A 14,879-nucleotide genomic window follows, 5' to 3' on the forward strand; every position below is an offset into this window, starting at 1 on the left:
GGTAGATAAGTAGTGCAATAGGAATAGTGAGCATTACACAAACCATCTTGTCAATGAGTATTGTGATAAGCTACTGAAATCCTTGCGTCTGATTGGGTGAGAGTGAATTTGTTAGTGAAAGTCATGAATATGAAACAGGCCCCCTGTAGGATCAGTGTAGGAAATGAGAGCTGTGAGGTGTTGAAGAATGAAGACAGTGACTCAATCAAGTTGAGGAATGGGGTGAAATTGCTTCTTAAATTTTGTCTCTTTTACATACTTTGGATTACTTCTCTTGAATTTATCTCTGAAAGCCTCTTGACTGCTTTGATTGTATATACTACGTAGCCTCCAAATTATCATTTATCATTTTAGGAGACCTTACCTTACAAGGCCACTACTACTGGCTTTATTTTAAATCCTCCTTTTTGTTTCTCATACTATTACTGTACACAGGCCTAATTATACACGAATATCATTGCATTTATTTTAAGTTTTTTTTGCATGTTCACATTTTTTTAAATACTGATGTATATATTCGAAGTGTGTTTTTCTATGTATACATGTATATCTGTACTCATTGCCTTTTTTTAGAAATGAATAAATGAACTGAACTGATATGCTGAATTGATCCTATCTATTTCCAAATACACCTTTATAAAAAATATTAACAATAAAAGATACAAATCAATTTACAGGTATGAGAAAAAAAACAATTTTTAACATACAAATGAAATGAATCATGACTGGTTTACTAAAATGTGGTTTCCAGCTTTTTACGAGTTACAGATAACTACCATGCACCAAATACAATTTTAGCTCCAACCAATTAGAATCACACATTTGAACTTATATTTATTTATTTAATTAGCTGTGACTAAATCAATGCAACTATTTCATCTGCAAATTGGCCCCATTTCCACTTTTTCTAATCATTACTCTATTAGGACTAATTGGTAGTGGAAGATTTAGTTGATTGAATTAGTGTGGTTTTAAAAGATAAGAAGTTGATGATTTATGAATGAATTACATTATTTTTCTCCTTCCGAACGAACGAAATAATTCTGGCATGCATTCAGGCAACTACAATTATTCCAGAAAACAAGAAATGCAATATTAATACAAAAATTGTGTAATATCATGCAACGGCTGATATGTTGAACCAAAGTATATCATATTATATATTGTACTGGTGTGTTGGCTTAGTGGGTAGAGCGTCTGTCTCACATTCGGGAGGTCGGGGGTTCAAACCCCGGGCTTGTCAGACCAAAAGACTATAAAAGATGGAAGTTGCTGCTACCCTGTTTGGCATTCAACGATTCAAGGTATAGAGCAACATCGATCTGACACTGCACAGTGACTGCCGGGCCCACTATCAATTGGGCAAAAAGAATTTTCAGAGTATTTCTATTTTCAGATTTCATTTTGAACAATAAAATGTGAATTTTAGGGGGGGGGGAATAAAAGTACTGTAGAAGGCCTTACATGTTATTATTATTTTTTTTTTTTGGGGGGGGGGGCCAGTCACTTTTCATACATGTAGGGATATACATGTACATGTATGTGCATTTGTTTCCAATTTGTAGCAATCTTTGAAGACATACAAAATAATCTCAAAAGCCCTACCATTCCAATAGTCCTTCCAATAGTACCCACTTCTTAATGTGCATCCTACTTGGATGATTCAAACATTTGGTACTTCCAGTAGAGTTTTCATTTGCACGCAACATTCTGCATGCATGCACAAACACAAACAAACAGGAGCTTATCACTGTCATGCGGCTTCATTTACGTAATTCTCATTAGGGCTCCCTCGTTAGTCCATAAGGGGCACGGTAAGCAGGTTGGTTCGGCGGTAGGAACTATCCCATTAGCGGCAATGAGATTAGTGTCCGACTTCCCTGCCTGAAAGATGAAACTGGAATGGGGGGTTTCCCTTCCGCTAATGAGAGCCTGAGAGACTATGTGTGTAACAAACTCATGGGGGCGCTGTTGTATTTGAAGTACATGTATAGGAATGAATATATGCTCATGGGGGACTGAAATGGAAACAGTTCTATGATTGATAGCATGTTAGTGCTTGGATGGATTTTACTTTGGTTGACTACTCAATCAAACAGTAAATGGAACAGATAGAAAAGAGGGTTCTTGCATTCTACAACCAATTCAGCTGAAAAAGATGAAAGCTAAGTAGAAATCAAATGCAAATACGATCTGTGAAGCTGTTGCGATCATAATCAGCACTATTATAATGGTTATTACCATCAACATCATCAATCTCGGCCTTACTAGTATACTCCTTCATGTCATTCTCATAATCATTACCATCAACATCATCATTATATTCATCGATCTCATAAAAAAATCTTCATCATCGACGTGATAGCCTGCATCATTATTAACATCACCATCATCATCAACACCATCATCATCATCAGCAGCATCATCATCATTGTCATCATCAATGTCATCATATCATCATTACCATTATCATCATCATCATCATCATCATCAATATCATCATCACTATCATCATCATCATCACCATCATCACAATCATCGTCATCATCATCATCATCATCACTATAACCATCACCATTACCACTCCTCGGAACAACTTACCAGCCCCAGAAATCCAATAAAGAGTATAACGGCAAACAAAGCAAATGATTTGTAGGAGTTTGCGTTGATATCTGGATGCCTCTGTTGGTACATCTTCAACATTCCCAGACAAGCTATCATGTACATATAGGCAGTATCTATGGAAACAAATAATAACATTTATCTACTTGACTATTCAATGGCCCACTATATATTTCCCGGCTTAATCTCCAGCTGTTTAAGGCACTTGGTGCATTCAAGGAATTAATCCTGTCGGGTACCCATTCACCTCACCTGGACTGAGTGCAGCACAATGTGGGTCAATTTCATTTCATTGTTTATCGAACAAACAACGACGCTTCTTATTAACATAGGACACAATAATTAGTGATCATTACGTTTTTATCATTTTGTGTGATTATGAGAACATTCATTGTAAGCAGTTAAGAATTTAATGAAAAATGGGAAAAGTGCAGTATAACCATCATAAGACTGGATGGGGGGGGTATTAAAATTCAGAATTTGGTTTCATAGATCATACTGTGGGTAAGGTTTGTGTCGAATTTTCGTTACGATCACGCAGTCACTGGCTGAGACCTAAGGGTGCCTGAATCAGCCCCTCTTAGTCTTTCAGATATCAAAGTAGTCAAGTCTATTTCAGGTTATGTGCATGTAATAAAAAAATAAAGCTTAATGAAATATGCAGAATGAATGACTTGAAATAGGAATATACTGTATGTTGGATATAAACACAGGATGATATATGGGGTTTATGTTATAAATCTAGCAGCCTATGAGATTACTTTTATTGGGACACACTGTACTTACCAAACTGGTAATTGGCCCTGTTTGGACAGACGTGATAGGAGCCGCTCATAATACCTTCCATGATAAGAGCATAGCCCAAGGCATACAGGAGACCATAGTGTTTAGGGATACCATGAGTCTGGAAATTGAATCATAATTAAAAATTATACATGTTGAAGGGGCAATTGGCATTTCTCATAAACAGTCATAAAATCAAGTCATAAATAGGGATAGCAACATTCAGTTTTGATGAAAGGTAGTAAAGCTTAATAACAATAATAATAACTCGCATTTAGTACGCTCTCCATAGTTGACTATATCACAGCGTTTACAAACGATTTAAAACAAAAGTACATTATAATTACAATACAAATACATGCAAAAGAAATTAATCGGAAAAGAGGTATGTTTTTAGAAGTTTCTTAAATTGACCTGAAGAGTTTGATGATTTAATGAAAGCTTGAAATAGGTTCTCATATAACAGAACTTTAAAGTGAGAGTAACAGGAAAAACTCAATCCATTTGTTTACGAAAATGGTTGTTAATATAAAATATTAATAATCAATGGTGATTTACACAAATGATAGGAATGAAACAAAAATCTATGAGCCTAGGGAAATGAAATGGAAAAACTTGTGATGAAAGGGAATAATTACCAATTCATTCTTGTATCCAGCATTGACTCTCTTCTTGTGAGCATATTCTTTTCTCCAGACAAGAAGCAGGAATAATATTCCTAGCATCACATATCCGGTATTACTAAACACATTGTTGAAGGCACTGTAACCAACAGGAAAAAGAGCAAATTTATTGATTAAAAATACAGTTTCTTAAATATATTTTTTTCTGCTAAAAATGATCGTTCTGCCAGGCAAAGGATCAAAGCAGGTCTAGAGTTTTCAATTGGTAAAGGGTCAATAATGTATTTCATATTGGATGGCTCAAAATGGGATACCAAACATTTATTCCACAAGGTAATCCCATTATTGCATGAAACAAAGATGAGTGTAATATTGGCTTTACTGAGGTACAGATGATATAGGATTGGACATTGTGGGATGAGAGCAAGCTTAATATATACCGAGGGGGAATAGATCAGTGATGAATTTACTATTAAAAAAAAATATATTTAAAGAAACCCTCACTTAAAAAAAGAAAAAACTTGTAGAAGAAACGGAAATGAGAAAGAAAATTATTCTGTCATCACAAATATTACCTGAACCATCCATAAGGCTTTGCACACAAAAAATTATAATAGCAGGAATCTTGGTTTCCAGTCACATTCGTAACCTGTAAATGTAAAAATGGTATATACAAATAGATTGATTATTAAAACAGAAGCGTATTTGGATATCAAGTCATGGAAGCAAAATAATTCATTGTTAAACATAAAACCAGAACCTTTTGAATTCATATCATTTATCTATTATTTCTATATTTATTCATATCTTACAAATGTATTTATTGGACATCAAATATGTACATACAAAGTTATCTCCAGAAGTTCTCAAACCATTCCATGCTTGAAAAATGACTGATATATACATGTATATATACATATAAAAAAAGCGGGTACTTGACATATTTAGTCTTTTTTTTCTTGTATTCATTTCTTGATCAAGCGCCTGGCAAATTGTATCCACTTGAGCACATTTTCATTCTTATATAATCTAGTAATGAAAGGAAATGGTGACACTCGCTTGTAGAGGGGGTATCTAAATACATGTATAGAGAAAGGGCTTTAACCCTTTCCAAAGGTACTTCACACCAGTGAACATTCGGTGCTGCAGTGGACTTCTCATTTCAAGCTCAAACAAACAATCCATTGTTTCCCTACCTGAAAATAATTCAGCAGAGGGGTTCATTGCCAAGCCAGAGTTTATTTTTATAATACTACTTGATAGGTACACTGTTATCACAAGTATAAATAAAATGTAATGAATATCATAAAGAGATGGGTATAACGTTCTTGGTGCACATGTTTCAGTTCTTGTCATTTAATCTAGTAGTTAATTGAAATGGTGACATGGACTTTTGGGGGATTTACCAAAACTTTAAAAACATGTACCAGGCCTTAGATCTTACCACTTAGTAGGTTATGACTAGTTTAACAATTGGTAGTGCATTGTGTACATACACAGTAATAAGATTTCAGGCTTACATGTTACATTTCTTCTTATTTAATCTAGTATCTAATTGGAATGGTGTCATGGACTTTCTGAGGGATTCATCAAAACTAAAAATACAATGTAGGCACAGATATTACCACTTGATATGTTATGACCAGTTGAACAACTGGGAGAGCATAGCATGCAGAGACTGTTATAAGGTCCAATACGTACATTTCACAGTTTTTGTCATGTAATCTAGTATTAAATTGGAATGGAGTCATTGACTTTCGGAGGGATTCATCAAAACTAAAAATACAAATGTAGGCACAGATATTACCACTTGATATGTTATGACCAGTTGAACAACTGGGAGAGCATAGCATGCAGAGACTGATATAAGCTCAAATACATACATGTCACAGTTTTTGTCATTTAATCTAGTATTAAAGTGATTGGTTAACATCGGTTTGACTTTTTAAAAAATCTGAGCTAGAAGGTCACACTTCTCACCTGTGTCTGTGATATGTTACAAAAATGAAGCCTAGAAAAAATTGCGTTCGAAAATATTAATTTAGTGCTTCAAAAATTGAAATATAAAGTGACCAGAAACACCATCTTAACTTTATCCCATACACTTATGTGTACTATTTAGGTACAAATAGGTACACATTTAGGTACGCCTATTTACAAAATCGGGGTTTGTCTTGTAGTTTTAGCATTCCATTCTCAATAATGGCTCACAAAGTTAAACAATACCTTTAAATTGGAATGGTAACATGGACTTTTGGGGGATCTATCCAAACTTGAAATACTTGTAGGTCACTTACCACTTGATATGTTATGACAAGTTGAACTACTGGCAGAGCGTAGAATACTGAGACTGTTATAAGATTCCAGACATACATGTTATATTTCTTCTCCAGTGTGTTGACTTTCTTCCGAGACAGATCACTCACATAAATTTCTGTCTGTTTGAGAAAAAAATGTAAGGAAGATCAAACAGCCAGTTGCATTAAAAAAGTCAACATGAGTTCAAAGAGGATCTATTAAAATGACCAATCATGTCATTCTAATAGGTTAAAATAAAATTTTGTATTTTGTCTACGCTATTTTAAAGAAATGAAATTGAAATTGAAGTTGATCAAACCAAGAAGAGCAAATTGTATGTGGCAAACAATTCTGATGGAAAATTATAAATTGCCAGGAAATGACCCAAAGTGAGATCAAAGTATGACAATTTTGCAAGGTGACAGGTATTATTTTAAGATCTGTTTTGAAGCAGACATGAAAAAAAGATAGCCTGGACATATTCTGGCAGAAATTTTTTCCTAAAAACTCAAATTTGGCATAAACCACTAGCGCTGGGTACCCTAATTATCATTCAGTCCTTCGCTGATTTTCATTTGGTCATTTTCTATTACCTTTGTCCGATAGACCTCTTTGGTAGATTCAATATCATCAAGCATGTCAATATCAGTCTCATCATCGCTGCTGGCGATTATTCTTTCTGCTGAATCTGGCTTCCTTCTTGAAGGGCTCGATAATCTCTCTGCATATAAACACATATAAAACATGTATACGTAAAACATACGTTATATTTCACGCTTAAAAACTAAAACCCAAGAGCTATGGGGTGTGGGGTGGGTCATCAACGTTGGTCAAGTTTTCATATCGTGGCCCAGTGCATAATAGTTATTATTATGGTAACTTTGCCATCCAATGTAAACATGTACCATGGCAACAATGCTCATCATCCAATGAAATCAAGGATTCCATGAAATGGGATAGCCAAATATGACTATCCTTAATTTTGATTGGCTGAGAAAGATATTTTAAATTTGATGTTGTTCTGATATATAAAACAAATCACACATCACCAACACCAAAAAAATCAACACTTAACTTGAAATTGCAGTGACTTCCACACAAATAAACATTTATCACGTCATTTTAACAATGTGTCCAGTTTGAAGTGATGTATGAGTCTATAATAAGATGCACAATGTAAATTAATTCTAATTTCGATAAAATTATTAGTTTCCATGTGAAAAGTATTGAGAGAAATTGCTACCATTATTACAGTATATCTGAATATATAATCAAAGATGAATTGCATAAAAGATAATATACATGTAAGGCAGTCTGGTATGAATAGATACTTTAATCAAAATGTTGCTCACGCTGATAGAATAAATGGTTGTATTTATTTCTTTTGAATATGTGTAAGTTTTATCGAGTAAGATGTTTTCCTCTCTTACAAACACATTAATCTGTGCAGGCATGTATGCTTTAAGAGGTTTAGATGAATGAAAATGATAATTGAAATGGGTTTCAGGGGTTGACTTTTTTTCTCCTTAGAGATGTACTGATGATGTGAAAATTTAAATCCTGATTTTGAAGAACTTTTTATTTTTGCCCTTCATAAAAAAAAAGTAATAAACCAACATTTTTAAGTCAAACTTAGTCTAGTGCTCCAAAACACAAGGTTTGGACCTAAGTCTTGGTTTATTGAAGCAAATTCGTGGCTCAAGACTAGTCTACTTCTGACTAAATATGTATAGAGTACTGTAGTTAGTCCTTGCCTGAGGTTGGACTATTCCCATTCCTGACAACATTATCCAGTCTGTTAGTAGATTCTAGTCCTGGACTTGGGCCTGGACCTAAGTAATAAACAGTAGACAGAACAAGCAAGGTCCAAATAACAGATTCGAAGGAAAGAATGAAAATAAATGAAAAAAATGAATGTGCAATATATAAGAGAAACAGAAAAAGGATGCTATTTCATGCACAGATACTTGTGATGACGAAAGTAATTCAGCCGTTAATTACGTATATGCATGCAGACTCACAATGTCTTTATCAAACATGCGTGGAGCAGTATAGGGCTACAGAGCTAACTGACAAAGTCAGTAAGACTTTTTGCGTGAAAAGTGAATTATTTTATTTGACTAAGAGTGTATAACATTAGGGAGAGTTTAGTCAAGCCTGTGCAAGAGAAAGATTTGCATGAATAAAAATGTACACCTGTAGTTTATAATTTGGAGCAGTATAGGGCTACAGAGCTAACTGACAAAGTCAGCAAAAGTTAGCATGAAAAAAGTAGATTATGTATGGACAAAAAGTGCATGACATTAGGGAGAGTTGAGTCAAGCCTGCGCAAGAGAAGGATATGCACGAATACAAACATATAAGTTTACATGTATAATACTTTCAATTCATGTACATTACATGGAATTGTGCATTATACTAAAGTTCTTCTATTCTGAAGCAGGATATAGCGAATTGCCACTTGGTTTAAATCCACTCTCTGCTTTCCATTCTTTTATCATCCTTCATGGTCTAATCCTAGTTCATGGCATGACCAGTTTGTCTACTAACCATTTACTAGAATTATTGCCTAGTACCTCATTTACCAGTTTGTCTAATTTCCAATTAGGCTAATTCCATTTGGTCTAAGATCCACTAAGACGTCTTTGTCTACATGTACATGATTAAATGGACTGTTTATGAACCAAATTTTCTGGCTAAACTACAGCTAGACCTGGGGCCCGTTTCATAAAGGACTTGCAACTGTTGTAACTTTGCCATTATGGCAACTACCATGGCAAACTTGATTCTGATTGGCTGCTGAGCCCTGTTGTCATGGTAGTTGCCATTATGGTGAAGTTACAACAGTTGCAAGTCCTTTATGAAACGGGCCCCAAGTTAGCAATTAATCGCACCTTAATATTTACTATTGATTGTACATGGTAGTCAATGCAATCAATCATAGAAAAATGTTTTATGATCATTGCTAAAGCTTTGTGTTACAGGCCCCAGGTCAATGAAAAACAGACCGAATGATGGTTGAACCGAACAGAAATTTTTATCAAATTGATGTTAGGCCGAGTGGGATGAGACATGATGGTGAGAATTAGACCATCTGCTAGTATACTACAGTGTAACTCAATATTAACCATAGCAGCATGAAAACAAATATACAGACACACTGCAAACAACATGTTTTTTAGAAAAGGCACGCATTGTGAAAGACATGAAAATAGGAAGTAAAGATGAAGTGCTGAAGAGAAACATGGGTGCAAAGTACACCAACAGATAATAATAATCCACTTAGCGCTTAATACATCGGAACGACTTGTCTAAGGGCTTTACAGATATATCATTACCCCGGTCATCGGATTCAATCAGCCATTCCCGCACAAAACGTGTGCACAAGCTCCACTCCCTGGGGAGTATTCCAGTCAGTCGCCCATGGACAAGTTACAATGACTTTCACATCCTACCAGGTACCCATTTACATGTAGCAACTGGGTCAGGAGTGGCAAAGTGTGGATTAACGCCTTGCCAAAGGACGCCAGACCGCGGTGGGATAGAAACCCCAAAACTGAATTTCAGCTTTCACTGCTTATTACAGTGAAAAGCAATAAAATTCCTCATGAATTCAAACATTTTATTTGTACTATGCAGTATGGAAATTATAAAATGAATCATGTTTTGTTACCAGGCAATGAAAGATACCTAGGAAGCATTTCATGGAAAGCTTTGTTGATTTGCTATGATTAATTTGCTTTCGGCCAATCAGATGCAATGATTTCAGTGGCTTATAACATCTGTAAATAAAACCCAAGGACTGTTTGTTTCATGAAATGCTTTCCTCTATTACTACTTTCTCAGCAATGTGAATGCAGTTAGGGTTTATTTGCTCAGATTTGGCTCTGAAATGAAGAGTTTGTCAGATATTGAGTGAGTGAATATTCCCTACTGTAGCCCTCGCCATGTGTTTATGTGCAATGAATTTTAACATGTACTGTTACATGCATGATGATTAATGTGAATGTATGAATTGGCAATCTCGTCAAAAAAAATAAAAAAATGAAATGCTAGCATCATTCTTTATTATAAAAGCAAATATAGATGGGATTATATTGTTTCTGACATACATGTATACAGGTACACATTGTAGGCCTAATATGTTGGTGGGCCTATAATATCTTAAAAAGTATAGACATCTTAACCGCCACCCGAATTAAAATGTAGCTGCTGCCAATACTACTAAAATGCAAGAAAATTGTAAGTTTGCTTTGCAAAAAATAATCAGCAATAGTAATGAAAAAGGTGTGGAAAATGTGGTTTACCATAGAGGAATAAATCCCCTGACTCTAGTTCTGTTAATACCATGTTAGTGCATGAAGATTAGAAAATAAAAAGGATATTTTATTTGTATCATGTATTCAAAACTAGCACATCAATGATGTGGAGCTCATCTGGCATCTCGCAACAAAATTTAACACAATTTTAATTTGAGCCCAGTTGACACTGTAGTGAATTATATTGGTGACATAAATTGAGGATATAGAATTGAAATTGATGAAGAAGTGACATAGAAGTATTTTTTGTGATCTATGAATAAATTTCATATGAATTAAGCATAAATATCTATCTAGTCAAAGTTTCTTAACTCTGTGTAGAACCTTGGTGAACCTCGTGTACATGTAGCTCCCAGATGGAACAAAAATGATCAAAATCAATCAACAAATAGATACATGTAAGTAATTTTTGTGAGTTTTGAAAATATATGAATAAATTAGCATATTTCATGAATTTCAAAATTCTGTGTTGAAATTTTGTATCATCGCCTCAAGCTATCATATAAAGCAAAAATTGAAACTGATCAACAAATAAAGAAGAAAGAACATTTTGTGATTTATGAATAAATTTTGCATAAATTAGCATAAATAATTTTCCAGACAAAATTTCAAAAAATTGTGTACAAGTTTGGTGAACCTCATGCAGATCTACCAGATGGAAGAAAAAAAATCAAAATCTGTCAACAAATAAAGAAGAGGCATTTTCTGTGATTTATGAATAAATTTTGCATAAATTAGCATAAATAATTTTCTACAGAAAATTTCAAAATTCTGTGTAGATGTTTGGTGAACCTCATGAAGTTCTACCAGATGGAAGAAAAAAATTAAAAATCTTTCAACAAATAAAGAAGAGGCATTTTCTGTGATTTCTTAATAAATTTTGCATGAAGTAGCATGAATTATTTTCCACCAAAAATTTCTAAATTCTGTGTAGAAGTTTGGTGAAGTTCTACCAGATGGAAGAAAAAAAATCAAAATCGGCCAACAATTAAAGACGAAGAAGCCTTTTTATGCAAATTTTCAAAAATATGCATAAATTAATTTCACATAAATTAGCATAAAAATTGTTCTGGTCAAAATTTCAAAATTCTGTGTAGAAGTTTGGTGAACCTCATGAAGCTCTACCAGACGGAAGCAAAAAATTCAAAATCGGTCAACAAATAAAAAAGAAGCTTTTTGTGAATTTTGAAAAATGCGCGTAAATTAGCATATTTAATCTGGTCAAAATTTCAAAATTCTGTGTAGAAGTTTTGAATCCCCAACCTAGTGCTATCATATAAAGCAAACAGAATTGAAATGGCGGAGAAGTAGCATTTTGAAATTGTGGACGGACGACGGACGCCACGGTATAAGCTCATTTGGCACTTCGGGCCGGATGAGCTAAAAATTTAAATTATCATAAATAAACAATACATGTAGGTTATGTCTTGCTCAATTTTTTAAGTCATTCTCTGACCAAGCCCCCATTCTATCTTTCCAGACAGACTTTCTCATGAGACATTGCTTCTTAAATGAGCATGCCGTAAATGAAATCAAAAAGATAAATTCAGGAATGTCAGAATATTACCCCTGGATCACAGAATTACAAATTTCACAACAGGTTATGATACCGACCTGCAGTGCCGTAGTTACTGCTTGCTGAATCCGCTTGTGCGAAGGGCCTCTGTCCGTCTTGATCATTGGATTCTGGATCTGAGAGAATGATATAGTCTGCAAATTTAGTGCATTGGAATATTCTTGGGATGAAAGCAGGCTTGACATCATTATTGATCTCATTATAAGCTTAGGAAATAATTATTAGACCATATCATACGGTAGTTCAGTGTGTGGCATGCAAAATAAGAAATACATTTAGATTCTTGAAACGTAACAGCAAAACATCTCCTTCCCTCACAAAGGCCATTAGCGCGTACTGCACCTCACCTTCCCGTGGAACGGCCGTTATCATGCAGTGAACAGAACGCGCTAGCGGCCTTTGTGCATGAATGCGACAAGGGCCCTTCCTTTGGAAGGCATCGCGCAGTGTGCACGAACGACCTATGTGCGGGAAGGAGACAAAAAGATTCTTGCTAAATTCATAGTGTAACTGTTTCAGGAGGGGTATTGATTGAGCACCTTTGCTGCACATGGCTATTGGAGTGTAACTATCAATGGGAGTGTATTTAACCTGTTGCCAACTGGAATTGAATGGGCCCTTGAAAAACTTTGGAAACTGCAGAATTTAATAATAACAGACTGATATAATATTATGTACATGCCAGTTTACTGAAAGTAGACTTCCCTTTTGAGAAAACAAAATGTTATTCTTTAAACTACATATATGCAAACTTTCAAAATACTTGATTCTTGATACTTGATGACTGTTTTCAACTACAGCAACTACACAATTTGCATGTACATGTACATGCACAGTGCAAAAATGAAACAAGAGCCAAAAGGGCACTCCTACCAAGGCAATATCCCAACAAACAATTTCCCACCAAGCATATAAACATCCTCAAAATGGTGCCTTTGATCCACACCTGCATCATCCTGAACCAACATAACAAGCAAAACTCTTACAGGAGGCACAGCAACAAACTACTGAAATCAATTTTGAAATTGTTGATTCTGTTAATATGAGCTATTGAAGCTGGACTATGGTAAAATGTTAGTATTACATGTACATGGCTGAAACTAAAGCAAACTAATAGTTTTAGAAATTACATAAGCAAAGAAGCACCTTAAGGCATGTTAATCTGAAAATTGAAATATACTGTATAGATCAAAGGAGTGTTCATAAACAAGACAGTAATTTTCACCAAAAAATTTGCTCTGGGCCAATCAGGTGCAAGTATTTCAGTAGTCAAAATCACTATTTGTTTCATGAATTCTCCCCAGACCAGGAAAAAATGTTAGAAACCTTCACCGAAAACAGTGTATATTTTCAACATGCATCGATACCTCAGTGACTGCAATAGACCACGGTGCTCTTTACACAACACAGTGCTCTCATTCATTCCGTAGTGTTCATATAATAAAACTGTAGTTCAATTAATGAACCAAGTGATTTCAATGTATATACCAAAGTGTTCTATTGACACCTTGTGCCTACATTATGTACAGTATACCACCAGTGTTTCCACAATACCAAAATGTTATTAAGCTAGGTGCTCACAAGATATCCTGAAAGAGGTTTCACAAAGAAGTATGATTAAGGGGGTGTTGCAAGAAAATATTTGTAATCAATTGCAAATACGCTGTTGCAATTTTACAACTGATAGATCAATTATAACTGTAGGAAATCAGATTACACTCCTAGTTTCAAGAAGCAGATAAAGAATCAATAGTAAATTCACAATTAGTTTCAAGACTTGTGATTGATTTAGGAACAGAAAATAGACTTGCAAGTTTCTTGCAACACCCCATTAGAGCCGCACTTCAATTCCCAATTGCATGCAGTATGAAACACCCCCCTAGTGTTAAAATCATATACAATTAGAAATAACAACCCCAAAAATCCCAGCTTCTGTACAATGGGGAGCTACACCATGGTGTTCATCTAAATTTTAAAGTGCTGGTGCTTGTCACCTACAACAAAATGCAAAGTGTTCCTATCATACCACAGTGACACCCGTGCTGCAACAATACCCACTGTCATTACAAGTACAAGTGCTGCCAAAACACCATAGTGCTAAAATTATAAAGTACATACAGTAGTACTCTTGCAACAGGGAAAGAGAGCCTTTTTGGTTTAGCACCATGTACATGTAATGGTGAAATACATGTACATGTAATGCAATTATGCCTGTGGAGTTTTATGAAATGGCTAATGTTCTACAGCTCTTGCAAATAATAATAGGCCTGTTTTGAGTATTCTATTAACTTCAACACATAAAGAAAAATAACAATTCTCTATTTTGAATTATACTTGCTTGGTTTAAATAATCAAGATTTTATTATAAGGCATTTATTTTTGTTAACCTATGGTGGTTTAGTATTCCAATCCACTTCACATCAAAGCAAAATTCACTCAAAATAAAGGTACATCGTGCCATTCATCCACATCATGCAATATGTTAATACAGTGTATGACAAAATATGTATACTGTACCAAGCAGAACAACTGATGAAATGGTTCGTTTCACAGAGGAATGTAGAATGGTATCCAGGCAACAGCATAAACAAAGATATGTCAATCATAGAAAAGGGGGCAGGGCATAAACAGATGATAATGAATATATTCTACAGATAG

The 14,879-nt window shown here is 34.7% G+C and overlaps 1 protein-coding gene across 3 annotated transcripts in view; it reads right to left on the reverse strand.

Moving 5' to 3' along the window:
* Positions 1 to 2,551: 2,551 nt before the first annotated feature.
* Positions 2,552 to 14,879, reverse strand: part of LOC121420481 (SID1 transmembrane family member 1-like) — a 35,289-nt gene continuing 22,961 nt past the window's right edge. Inside the window, exons 11-19 of one of the 3 annotated variants that reach the window (XM_041615131.1) lie at positions 14,739 to 14,750; positions 12,260 to 12,337; positions 8,081 to 8,158; positions 6,920 to 7,047; positions 6,326 to 6,466; positions 4,604 to 4,677; positions 4,044 to 4,167; positions 3,409 to 3,526; positions 2,552 to 2,738 (exon numbers count right to left, since the gene is read on the reverse strand). In XM_041615131.1, coding sequence (XP_041471065.1) covers positions 2,578 to 2,738; positions 3,409 to 3,526; positions 4,044 to 4,167; positions 4,604 to 4,677; positions 6,326 to 6,466; positions 6,920 to 7,047; positions 8,081 to 8,158; positions 12,260 to 12,337; positions 14,739 to 14,750 — 914 coding nt within the window. In that variant the 3' untranslated portion in view covers positions 2,552 to 2,577. The remainder of the gene's footprint in view (positions 2,739 to 3,408; positions 3,527 to 4,043; positions 4,168 to 4,603; positions 4,678 to 6,325; positions 6,467 to 6,919; positions 7,048 to 8,080; positions 8,159 to 12,259; positions 12,338 to 14,738; positions 14,751 to 14,879) is intronic. The other 2 variants (XM_041615133.1, XM_041615134.1) reach the window with 2 other exon arrangements.

The sequence above is a fragment of the Lytechinus variegatus genome, chromosome 8 (genome assembly GCF_018143015.1).
Source record: "Lytechinus variegatus isolate NC3 chromosome 8, Lvar_3.0, whole genome shotgun sequence".
Classification (NCBI taxonomy): domain Eukaryota; kingdom Metazoa; phylum Echinodermata; class Echinoidea; order Temnopleuroida; family Toxopneustidae; genus Lytechinus; species Lytechinus variegatus.